Source organism: Leptodactylus fuscus, chromosome 5, assembly GCF_031893055.1.
Source record: "Leptodactylus fuscus isolate aLepFus1 chromosome 5, aLepFus1.hap2, whole genome shotgun sequence".
Taxonomy (NCBI): Eukaryota; Metazoa; Chordata; class Amphibia; order Anura; family Leptodactylidae; genus Leptodactylus; species Leptodactylus fuscus.
Genome location: NC_134269.1, coordinates 215,146,009 through 215,159,209, shown reverse-complemented (window position 1 = coordinate 215,159,209; position 13,201 = coordinate 215,146,009). Strand labels below are relative to the sequence as shown.

Here is a 13,201-nt window from a genome sequence, read left to right as displayed (position 1 = left end):
GATAAATTCCTAAATATACATTATCTCTAACTGGGGAACTTGAAATATGGTATAAATGCAGGAGAAATCTAGAGAAAGGCTAAAGTCCTAATAAATACTTTTACTTTATGGATTATTATTCAGAATTTTTTTGTCTGCCTATAGTTTATTGCATGCAAATTTTAATTAACATGATATTAATAAACATTAAATTTAGATCTTCCGTTTTACAATTTCCATTTTATCACTCTTTTTATATTAGAATGTTGTGATTTTTTTTAAATCAATAAGTAACAACTGAGAATTAACTTAACTTAAGTCATCGAGATATAAAAAGTTTATTTCTATTGTATCATTTAAATATTAGCTTTAAACAAGAGATTTGAAAGGAAGAACAATTATTGTAAAATAATTGCAAGAAAATGTAAATTCAAAAAAATAAAAATTTATATAGAAGTTTAAATTACAAATTTAAAATAATTTCAAAATAATTGCTTTTTGTTGCAAATAAACAAAAAATATTTCAAATATTTAGTATAAGAATGTTTCTTATTTGTAGTACATGAATGAATCCTCATGATGGTGCTGTTGCCTAAGGATACAGATCAGCTCTCTGAACAGCATGTGGAGCTAGTGATTTTTTAATACATACACACAGCAAATCTGAACAAGGAGCAGGGCTGCATTTCTGGATCCCTTCCTTATTTTGTGATTAGGACAATAACCTTCAGCTTATTTGAATACGAGGATTCATCTTACTATACACAGGACATGGAATGGCAAGTACTCTTCTACTTTTCTGTCTTTTCTATGGCTACTTCCAGTCAATTTGACTACTCAATTCTGGAGGAGCTGAAGCTGAATTCTATCATTGGGAATGTCGCAGAAGATTTAGGATTAGACAGCAGCAACCTCAAGATGAGAAAATTAAGAATTGTTTCTCATCACAACAGAAATTATTTCAATATCAGTGCTGAAAATGGGAATTTATATGTCAGTGACAGGATAGACAGAGAGGAGATGTGTGGGTCGGAGCAGAGCTGCTTTCTGGATCTTGAAATTTTGGCAGAAAATCCTGTTAACATTTATTCAGTAAAAATTAATATCCAAGATATAAATGATAACTCACCAGGATTTCCAAATGAAATATTTAATATCAGAATAAGTGAATTTGCTTTGCCTGGTGCAAGATTTGTTCTTGAGCACGCAAAGGATCCAGATCTAGGAACCAATTCTATACAAAGTTATAGTCTAAGTCCCAACCCGTACTTCTCATTGGTGGAAAAACCTGAGATTGGAGTGATATATCCTGAGCTAACTTTGGTACAATCTTTGGATCGTGAGAAGCAACAAAAATATGAATTAATTTTAACTGCATCTGATGGAGGAAAACCTATAAAAACTGGAACTGCCATTGTCAAGATTGATGTTCAGGATGCCAATGACAATTATCCAGAATTTAGTAAAATAAATTATAAAATTAGTTTGGATGAAAATCTGCCAGTTGGATATACAGCTCTACACCTGAATGCCAGTGATAAAGATGAAGGGACCAATGCCGAAATCTCATATTCATTCAGTCATATTCCTGAAAATGCAAGAGAAGTATTTACCATCGATCCTCAAACCGGAGTCATTAAGACTATAGGAAAACTGGACTATGAAACAACACAGATGTATGAGATGACCGTAAAAGCTACGGATGGTGGAGGCCTTGTTGCCAAATGTACTGTCTCAATACAAATTGTGGATCTTAATGACAATGCTCCAGAAATAACCATTACGTCACTGTCTACACCAATATCTGAGGACTCCGCACCTGGGACCCTTGTAGCATTAATAAATGTGAAGGATTTGGACTCTGGGAAATATGGAGATGTGAACTGTTACATATCTGACACAAAGGCTCTAAAATTACTTCCATCCTCCAATAACTACTACAAGCTTGTAACTGCAGGTCTACTAGACAGAGAAGGAACCTCGGCATATAACATCACAATTATCGCAGAAGATGAAGGTTCTCCTCCAATAGTAACTGAGAAAACAGTTCATATTACTGTCTCAGATGTGAATGACAATGCTCCAGTTTTTGGAAAACCACTTTATATTTCCTATATCCCGGAGCACACCCCAGCAGGAACATCAATACTGAATATCTATGCATCTGACTTGGATGAAAATGAGAATGCTAGGGTCACATATTCTATCATTACCAGTAATATTGATGACATCCCAGTCACATCATATGTGTCCATAAACTCAATGACCGGGGTTCTCTATGCCCAGAGATCATATGACTATGAACAGTTGCGGGAATTTCAGTTCCAGGTGATGGCTAAAGACAGTGGATCTCCTCCTCTAAGCAGTAATGTCACCGTGAGGATATGTATCATTGATAAGAATGATAACGCTCCTAAGATCCTCTACCCATCACCAGACACTGAGGGATCACCATTATTTGAGTTTATTCCTCATTCTGCTGAGAAAGGTTATCTAGTCACCAAAGTGATCGCAGTGGACGCCGACTCTGGACACAATGCCTGGCTCTCTTATCACTTACTACAAGTCCCTGATCCAACTTTATTCAATATTGGACAATATACTGGAGAAATCAGGATTGAACGAGATCTTCCAGACACAGAGTCTTTAAGACAAAAGCTTGTGGTCCTGGTGAAGGATAATGGAGTCCCATCTCTGTCATCTACAGTGACATTAAACTTGGTTGTGGCCGAGAACTTTCAACAGGTTGTGCCAGAGATAAGACCCCAACCCAATAATTCAGCAACTACTTCTAATACAACGTTCTACCTGGTAATAGCTATCGCCTTCATCTCTCTGGTTTTTATTGTGACAGTCTTGATCACGGTCATTTCTAAGTGCAGAAAAACATATAGTCCCACATCTTTTGATGCCTTTAATAGAAATGTGTATCCTCAGTTCACCCTGGGATGTCCTTCTGAGATCAGTGATACAAGTTTACCTTTCCCATTCTCATATGATGTGTGTGTGACTCTGGACTCCAAGCAGAATGAAATTGCTTATCTGAAACCGGTGCAGAACGTCCCAACAGACAATCTCATAGACACTGAGGATTCGGCTGTTGGAACAGATTCCACAAACGTCAACATTCCCCCAAGCAACAATATCCAGGTATGAGTAATATTGTTGCTGTATTTTGATTAGTTTTGCTTTTCCCTAAGTAAAATCTACAAATACTAATTATTTTTATTGTAGTATTTCAGGTTTTTCCTATTAAGAAATAACACTGCTTGTATATTAAATGTATCAGTTAGAATTTTTACTTTTCTTTGGGAAAAGATCAAAATATAAGTCTAAAGATCTGCTAAGATGACCAACTTTTGTCTTGGTAACAGGGTAGTGCAATTTTTTAAAAAAATTCTTAAGGCTGATAATCTTGTGAGATTTATCTAGTTAGATCTTAAACCAAGATAAATGTGGTGTTTCCCCAAATATCTGGCACATTAAAATCAATTGTCCACAAATGTAATATTTTTTGCTCAACTCATTTTATAATAGTTAGACAAGTGTTTTGTTTCATTTGAGATCAATGGAAAGATCCATTGAAAATTCATGGTAATGTCAAGCAGTCTGCGAACAATAGTCACCATGGTCACAATAAACATATCATATGATCATATTCATATTTGATAATCTTTAGTATTTATACAAATGTTAGCCTTTCACTTTACTACCTTTACTATTTTTAGAACTTGTATGAGACTTAGTTATTGTCTAGGCAAGTAGCTTGGTAGAGTCACGGAATGGAGACCTTTCTGCTTTGTAACTTTTTTTTTTTTTCAATGTAGATTGTGAGCCCCACATAGAGCTCACAATGTACATTTTTCCCTATCAGTATGTCTTTGGAATATGGGATGGAAATCCATGCAAACACGGGGAGAACATACAAACTCCTTGCAGATGGTTTTTTGCCCTTGGCGGGATTTGAACGCCAGGGCTCCAGCACTGCAAGGCTGCAGTGCTAACCACTGAGCCACCGTGTGGCCCCTCTGCTTTGTAACTTTTCTGTAGCATTATTCCTTAAGAAAACATTTTATAGACTTTGAAATTGTTGTTGGTGTATAAGTTGAATTAGAGACTGCGCCTTGTTATATGTGAACTATAAATATAGACATGGCAGTAATAGGGCTTTAAGAGTAACGTTCTGCTGTATCAATGGTTAGCTTGTGGTTTAGTTGTACACGCTCCTTCTTGGACTTGATATCTTGCAATAGTTTCTGTATTTAAAGAGGACCTTTCACCTCCTGGTGCACATGTGGTGTAATACACCACTAGAAAGCCGCTGATTTCGGCTTTCCCGTTCTGTGCCCCCGGTGAAGAGCTATCGGTGCCGGTACTGAGGCTCTTCACTGTCGGAAGGGCATTTCCAGCGTATATTGAGCTGTACTGTGACAGGGGGCATTCCTTACTGCCCAGCCATGACGCTGAGCAGTGATGAACGCCCCCCCCAGTACTCCTCTATGGACAAGTACTATCAGCATAGGAGGGGGTTCCACACAACTCAGCGTCATCACTGGATGGTAAGGAACGCTTTCACAGAGTACAAGAGGGCAATCCCTTGTGTGGAACCCTGAGTGACGCAAGAGACAAAAAAAAAACAAACACGAATACACGTCTCCGTGTGGGTGGGTAAATACCATATGTTGATGTGTAATAGACACAACAACTAGTGGGGTTTTCAACATGACCAATATCAACGGAAAATATTATGGTCAGTAATGATCCCCGCACCTAAGTAGTTAGTGGGGGGCGGGCTCCCTTCCTCACTGCCCCACAATCCCGTCCAGGACACGATGTGATAACGTATAATCATTAGAGATGAGCGAACACTAAAATGTTCGAGGTTCGAAATTCGATTCGAACAGCCGCTCACTGTTCGAGTGTTCGAATGGGTTTCGAACCCCATTATAGTCTATGGGGAACATAAACTCGTTAAGGGGGAAACCCAAATTCGTGTCTGGAGGGTCACCAAGTCCACTATGACACCCCAGGAAATGATACCAACACCCTGGAATGACACTGGGACAGCAGGGGAAGCATGTCTGGGGGCATAAAAGTCACTTTATTTCATGGAAATCCCTGTCAGTTTGCGATTTTCGCAAGCTAACTTTTCCCCATAGAAATGCATTGGCCAGTGCTGATTGGCCAGAGTACGGAACTCGACCAATCAGCGCTGGCTCTGCTGGAGGAGGCGGAGTCTAAGATAGCTCCACACCAGTCTCCATTCAGGTCCGACCTTAGACTCCGCCTCCTCCGGCAGAGCCAGCGCTGATTGGCCGAAGGCTGGCCAATGCATTCCTATGCGAATGCAGACTTAGCAGTGCTGAGTCAGTTTTGCTCAACTACACATCTGATGCACACTCGGCACTGCTACATCAGATGTAGCAATCTGATGTAGCAGAGCCGAGGGTGCACTAGAACCCCTGTGCAAACTCAGTTCACGCTAATAGAATGCATTGGCCAGCGCTGATTGGCCAATGCATTCTATTAGCCCGATGAAGTAGAGCTGAATGTGTGTGCTAAGCACACACATTCAGCACTGCTTCATCAAGCCAATACAATGCATTAGCCAGTGCTGATTGGCCAGAGTACGGAATTCGGCCAATCAGCGCTGGCCAATGCATTCTATTAGCCCGATGAAGTAGAGCTGAATGTGTGTGCTAAGCACACACATTCAGCACTGCTTCATCAAGCCAATACAATGCATTAGCCAGTGCTGATTGGCCAGAGTACGGAATTCGGCCAATCAGCGCTGGCTCTGCTGGAGGAGGCGGAGTCTAAGATCGCTCCACACCAGTCTCCATTCAGGTCCGACCTTAGACTCCGCCTCCTCCGGCAGAGCCAGCGCTGATTGGCCGAAGGCTGGCCAATGCATTCCTATGCGAATGCAGACTTAGCAGTGCTGAGTCAGTTTTGCTCAACTACACATCTGATGCACACTCGGCACTGCTACATCAGATGTAGCAATCTGATGTAGCAGAGCCGAGGGTGCACTAGAACCCCTGTGCAAACTCAGTTCACGCTAATAGAATGCATTGGCCAGCGCTGATTGGCCAATGCATTCTATTAGCCCGATGAAGTAGAGCTGAATGTGTGTGCTAAGCACACACATTCAGCACTGCTTCATCAAGCCAATACAATGCATTAGCCAGTGCTGATTGGCCAGAGTACGGAATTCGGCCAATCAGCGCTGGCCAATGCATTCTATTAGCCCGATGAAGTAGAGCTGAATGTGTGTGCTAAGCACACACATTCAGCACTGCTTCATCAAGCCAATACAATGCATTAGCCAGTGCTGATTGGCCAGAGTACGGAATTCGGCCAATCAGCGCTGGCCAATGCATTCTATTAGCCCGATGAAGTAGAGCTGAATGTGTGTGCTAAGCACACACATTCAGCACTGCTTCATCAAGCCAATACAATGCATTAGCCAGTGCTGATTGGCCAGAGTACGGAATTCGGCCAATCAGCGCTGGCTCTGCTGGAGGAGGCGGAGTCTAAGATCGCTCCACACCAGTCTCCATTCAGGTCCGACCTTAGACTCCGCCTCCTCCGGCAGAGCCAGCGCTGATTGGCCGAAGGCTGGCCAATGCATTCCTATGCGAATGCAGACTTAGCAGTGCTGAGTCAGTTTTGCTCAACTACACATCTGATGCACACTCGGCACTGCTACATCAGATGTAGCAATCTGATGTAGCAGAGCCGAGGGTGCACTAGAACCCCTGTGCAAACTCAGTTCACGCTAATAGAATGCATTGGCCAGCGCTGATTGGCCAATGCATTCTATTAGCCCGATGAAGTAGAGCTGAATGTGTGTGCTAAGCACACACATTCAGCACTGCTTCATCAAGCCAATACAATGCATTAGCCAGTGCTGATTGGCCAGAGTACGGAATTCGGCCAATCAGCGCTGGCCAATGCATTCTATTAGCCCGATGAAGTAGAGCTGAATGTGTGTGCTAAGCACACACATTCAGCACTGCTTCATCAAGCCAATACAATGCATTAGCCAGTGCTGATTGGCCAGAGTACGGAATTCGGCCAATCAGCGCTGGCCAATGCATTCTATTAGCCCGATGAAGTAGAGCTGAATGTGTGTGCTAAGCACACACATTCAGCACTGCTTCATCAAGCCAATACAATGCATTAGCCAGTGCTGATTGGCCAGAGTACGGAATTCGGCCAATCAGCGCTGGCTCTGCTGGAGGAGGCGGAGTCTAAGGTCGGACCTGAATGGAGACTGGTGTGGAGCGATCTTAGACTCCGCCTCCTCCAGCAGAGCCAGCGCTGATTGGCCGAATTCCGTACTCTGGCCAATCAGCACTGGCTAATGCATTGTATTGGCGTGATGAAGCAGTGCTGAATGTGTGTGCTTAGCACACACATTCAGCTCTACTTCATCGGGCTAATAGAATGCATTGGCCAGCGCTGATTGGCCGAATTCCGTACTCTGGCCAATCAGTGCTGGCCAATGCATTCTATTAGCTTGATGAAGCAGAGTGTGCACAAGGGTTCAAGCGCACCCTCGGCTCTGATGTAGCAGAGCCGAGGCTGCACAAGGGTTCAAGCGCACCCTCGGCTCTGATGTAGGAGAGCCGAGGGTGCACTTGAACCCTTGTGCAGCCTCGGCTCTGCTACATCAGAGCCGAGGGTGCGCTTGAACCCTTGTGCACACTCTGCTTCATCAAGCTAATAGAATGCATTGGCCAGCGCTGATTGGCCAATGTATTCTATTAGCCTGATGAAGTAGAGCTGAATGTGTGTGCTAAGCACACACATTCAGCTCTACTTCATCGGGCTAATAGAATGCATTGACCAGCGCTGATTGGCCGAATTCCGTACTCTGGCCAATCAGCGCTGGCCAATGCATTCTATTAGCTTGATGAAGCAGAGTGTGCACAAGGGTTCAAGCGCACCCTCGGCTCTGATGTAGCAGAGCCGAGGCTGCACAAGGGTTCAAGCGCACCCTCGGCTCTGATGTAGGAGAGCCGAGGGTGCACTTGAACCCTTGTGCAGCCTCGGCTCTGCTACATCAGAGCCGAGGGTGCGCTTGAACCCTTGTGCACACTCTGCTTCATCAAGCTAATAGAATGCATTGGCCAGCGCTGATTGGCCAATGTATTCTATTAGCCTGATGAAGTAGAGCTGAATGTGTGTGCTAAGCACACACATTCAGCTCTACTTCATCGGGCTAATAGAATGCATTGGCCAGCGCTGATTGGCCAGAGTACGGAACTCGACCAATCAGCGCTGGCTCTGCTGGAGGAGGCGGAGTCTAGATCGCTCCACACCAGTCTCCATTCAGGTCCGACCTTAGACTCCGCCTCCTCCAGCAGAGCCAGCGCTGATTGGCCGAATTCCGTACTCTGGCCAATCAGCACTGGCTAATGCATTGTATTGGCATGATGAAGCAGTGCTGAATGTGTGTGCTTAGCACACACATTCAGCTCTACTTCATCGGGCTAATAGAATGCATTGGCCAATCAGCGCTGGCCAATGCATTCTATTAGCGTGAACTGAGTTTGCACAGGGGTTCTAGTGCACCCTCGGCTCTGCTACATCAGATTGCTACATCTGATGTAGCAGTGCCGAGTGTGCATCAGATGTGTAGTTGAGCAAAACTGACTCAGCACTGCTAAGTCTCTGCATTCGCATAGGAATGCATTGGCCAGCCTTCGGCCAATCAGCGCTGGCTCTGCCGGAGGAGGCAGAGTCTAAGGTCGGACCTGAATGGAGACTGGTGTGGAGCGATCTTAGACTCCGCCTCCTCCAGCAGAGCCAGCGCTGATTGGTCGAGTTCCGTACTCTGGCCAATCAGCGCTGGCCAATGCATTCTATTAGCCCGATGAAGTAGAGCTGAATGTGTGTGCTTAGCACACACATTCAGCTCTACTTCATCAGGCTAATAGAATACATTGGCCAATCAGCGCTGGCCAATGCATTCTATTAGCTTGATGAAGCAGAGTGTGCACAAGGGTTCAAGCGTACCCTCGGCTCTGATGTAGCAGAGCTGAGGGTGCACAAGGGTTCAAGTGCACCCTCGGCTCTCCTACATCAGAGCCGAGGGTGCGCTTGAACCCTTGTGCAGCCTCGGCTCTGCTACATCAGAGCCGAGGGTGCGCTTGAACCCTTGTGCACACTCTGCTTCATCAAGCTAATAGAATGCATTGGCCAGCACTGATTGGCCAGAGTACGGAATTCGGCCAATCAGCGCTGGCCAATGCATCCCTATGGGAAAAAGTTTATCTCACAAAAATCACAATTACACACCCGATAGAGCCCCAAAAAGTTATTTTTAATAACATTCCCCCCTAAATAAAGGTTATCCCTAGCTATCCCTGCCTGTACAGCTATCCCTGTCTCATAGTCACAAAGTTCACATTCTCATATGACCCGGATTTGAAATCCACTATTCGTCTAAAATGGAGGTCACCTGATTTCGGCAGCCAATGACTTTTTCCAATTTTTTTCAATGCCCCCAGTGTCGTAGTTCCTGTCCCACCTCCCCTGCGCTGTTATTGGTGCAAAAAAGGCGCCAGGGAAGGTGGGAGGGGAATCGAATTTTGGCGCACTTTACCACGTGGTGTTCGATTCGATTCGAACATGGCGAACACCCTGATATCCGATCGAACATGTGTTCGATAGAACACTGTTCGCTCATCTCTAATAATCATATTTTTTAAAATATATAAAACATTGAAAAGTTCTAACAAGAACATTTCTCATTTATCATTATGACTTAAACATGAAGATAATTAGAATCACTTAATCTGTAAAAGTCTAAACAAATAAAATAAAATGTTATTTATTCTGCTAAGTTGCTACAATAGACTTTTAAGATTTGGTATTAAAAAACTTTAAGTTGTAAGAAATCTTTTCTATATTAGGTGCAAATCTTAATTGTAACCTTTCCTATATGAGTGTGTATATACTGTATATGTGTATATATTGTCTGTGTGTTTGTATTGTTATGGTTTCATTGAAGTACATGGTTTGGAGGCTTAGCACATTGGATGCTGCAATACCTTATTTTCAGCTCTGAGTGTCACTCTAAGACTGCAGAATGTTTTATTCTATCTCAATGTGGAAACCAATTCTCATCTTAAAGTGTATTATAAAAGGAAACACTGGACTATCACGAGCCCTCGATCTCTTGTCTGGATCACCTTGATCATCTTTACATAAACACTTTGGATTTTTATCTATATTCCCTATTCTGAGCAATTCTTCACAAAGACAGATCGGCTTACAATGAAGAATTTTACAAGACAAAGCAGGATCCTTAGGGCTATGGCTTGGCAAGTATTTATTTCTTTTCTATTCTCCTTCCAGCAGATTGCTGGCCAGTTACAATACTCTATATCTGAAGAATTAAGGAAGGGCACTGTAGTTGGGAATGTGGCTAAAGACCTAGGAATAAATGTTAAGGAACTGCAGATAAGGAAAATGCAAACTGTCTCCCAGACCAAGAAACAATATTGTAGTGTAAATTCCGAAAATGGTGATTTGATTGTATCAGACAGAATTGATAGAGAGACATTATGTGGGGCTAAACCAATCTGTTTTATAAACCTGGAGGCCGTGATTGAAAATCCTTTGAATTTTTACACCATCACTATAGAAATCCAGGATGTGAATGATAACGCTCCGACATTTTCTAAGAAATATTTTGATCTAGGTATCAGCGAGTCTGCTCTACCTGGAGTCCATTTTCCTTTAGGGAATGCCCAAGATCCAGATCTAGGCACCAATTCCATACAGAATTATACACTCCCTGGCAATGAATATTTTAGACTTGGAGAAAGAACTACCAGAGATGGAATTAAATATCCAGAAATTATTCTAGAAAGATCATTGGACAGAGAGAAGCAGAGTTACTATGAGTTGATTTTAACTGCTTATGATGGGGGTAAACCTCCGAAAACTGGCACTGCCATAATAAAGATCACTGTGCAAGATGTTAATGATAACTTTCCAACATTTGCTCAAGACACATATAACATAAGATTACCTGAGGATTCACCTGTTGGATTTCTAGTGGTCCATTTAAATGCAACTGATAAAGATGAAGGTACAAATGGACAAGTCTCATATTCTTTCAGCCACATTCCAGAAAGTGCTCAGGAATTATTTAGTATAGATGCAGTAAATGGAAATATTAAAATAGTAGGAAATTTGGACTATGAAACAGCAGATACTTACGAAATGACTGTAGAGGCGAAAGATGGCGGAGGTCATGTGACCCATTGCAAGGTGTCAATACAAGTGATTGATGTCAATGATAATTCTCCTGAAATAACCATAACCTCTGTGTCAGCATCAGTTCCAGAAGATTCCCCTCCAGGAACCGTCATCGCAATTATTAATATCCGTGATTTAGATTCTGGTATAAATGGTGATGTTACTTGTCACATTTCAGACACTTTTGCTTTTCAACTAATTCCGTCTTCAAGTAGTTACTATAAACTTGTAACCGCAGCTAGTATGGATCAAGAAAGGAATTCTGTATATAATGTCACCATTCAATGTATGGATAAAGGATCTCCTCCACTGTCTACCAATAAAACCATTCAGGTGACTATTTCAGATGTGAATGACAACGCTCCGATTTTTGAGAGAGTCAACTACATTGTCTACATTATAGAAAATAATCAACCCGGGACATCAATCCAGAATATTCTTGCTTCAGATCTTGATCAAGGTGATAATGGGAAGATTACTTACAGCATTGTGAACAGTAACATAGATAACATCCCGGTATCCTCATATGTGTCCATAAACTCAATGACCGGGGTTCTCTATGCCCAGAGATCATTTGACTATGAACAGTTGCGGGAATTTCAGTTCCAGGTGATGGCTAAAGACAGTGGTTCTCCTCCTCTAAGCAGTAATGTCACCGTGAGGATATGTATCATTGATAAGAATGATAATGCTCCTAAGATCCTCTACCCATCACCAGACACTGAGGGATCACCATTATTTGAGTTTATTCCTCATTCTGCTGAGAAAGGTTATCTGGTCACCAAAGTGATCGCAGTGGACGCCGACTCTGGACACAACGCCTGGCTCTCCTATCACTTACTACAAGTCCCTGATCCAACATTAGTTATCATTGAACAGCGATCTGGAGAAATCAGGATCGGAAGAGATCTTTCAGACACAGAGGCCTTGAGACAAAAAATTATCATTCTGGTGAAGGACAATGGAGTCCCATCTCTGTCATCTACAGTCACTATGAACTTAGTTGTCGCTGAAAACTTTCAGCAAGTTGTACCGGAGATAAAACGACAGCCCAATAATTCAGAATCATCACCTAAGATAACATTTTACCTGGTAGTAGCCATAGCTCTTATATCACTTTTTTTTATTGTGACGGTGGTTATAACAATAGTCTTTAAATGCAAGAACAGTCCTACCCCAACATCTTTAGGACCATACAGTAGAAATGTGTATCCTCAGTTCACCCTGGGATGTCCTTCTGAGATCAGTGATACAAGTTTACCTTTCCCATTCTCATATGATGTGTGTGTGACTCTGGACTCCAAGCAGAATGAAATTGCTTATCTGAAGCCGGTGCAGAACGTCCCAACAGACAATCTCATAGATACTGAAGACTTGGCTGTGAATGATTCCTCCAACAATAATTTGAAGTCTAACAACATTGCACAGGTATGAGAAGGCAATATTTATTAACCTATCTTAAAGGGAGTACCTAAATAAAGAAGGAAAGGAGCATGCAAAGTTCCATAATATGAATATGAACATAATATGAAGGAGGTAAAGCAGTAAACAATCAAGTGCAGTTAACTTAAAGGAGTACTCCAATTCATATTCTTATGGCATAGCTAGTCTTAAAATAATAAATACTATGTTTGGCTGGGGATCCACCTAAGAGTCTCCATTTGGGTCCCCGGTCTCCCTGACCTTTGGCCTGTACAGAACACTTCAGCCAATGACACTGATCAGCTGGAAGACTTGGGATCTCTGTGGAGACATCATGCTGGATCCCTGGCTGAACAGAGAGGTAAGTATATACTGTTGGTTACTTAAAGCCTCACCATACCCACAAAAGATACCCACAAAAAAGTGGAACACCCCTTTAAATAACTTTAGAGAGTTTTCAGCACTGGAGTGCTACAGTTTCTATGCAGGAGATATCTTATGCCGTACAGTAGTTGGTCTG

The 13,201-nt window shown here is 42.5% G+C and overlaps 2 protein-coding genes across 2 annotated transcripts; both read left to right on the top strand.

The window, feature by feature from the left end:
• The first annotated feature begins 622 nt into the window (after positions 1-622).
• LOC142204615 (protocadherin gamma-B5-like) lies at positions 623-3,135 on the top strand. Its single transcript, XM_075275924.1, has one exon. It carries the CDS (start codon positions 751-753, stop codon positions 3,133-3,135), a length of 2,385 nt encoding a protein of 794 aa, XP_075132025.1. The 5' UTR covers positions 623-750.
• Positions 3,136-10,040: 6,905 nt separating this feature from the next.
• Positions 10,041-12,693, top strand: LOC142204614 (protocadherin gamma-B2-like). Its single transcript, XM_075275923.1, has one exon. The coding sequence runs from the start codon at positions 10,270-10,272 to the stop codon at positions 12,691-12,693; it is 2,424 nt and encodes an 807-aa protein (XP_075132024.1). The 5' UTR covers positions 10,041-10,269.
• The last annotated feature ends 508 nt before the right edge of the window (positions 12,694-13,201 follow it).

Coding starts and splice junctions, on each gene's coding strand:
- LOC142204614 (XM_075275923.1), top strand. CDS start 10,270: ATGAAGAATTTTACAAGACAAAGCAGGATCCTTAGGGCTATGGCTTGG.
- LOC142204615 (XM_075275924.1), top strand. CDS start 751: ATGGAATGGCAAGTACTCTTCTACTTTTCTGTCTTTTCTATGGCTACT.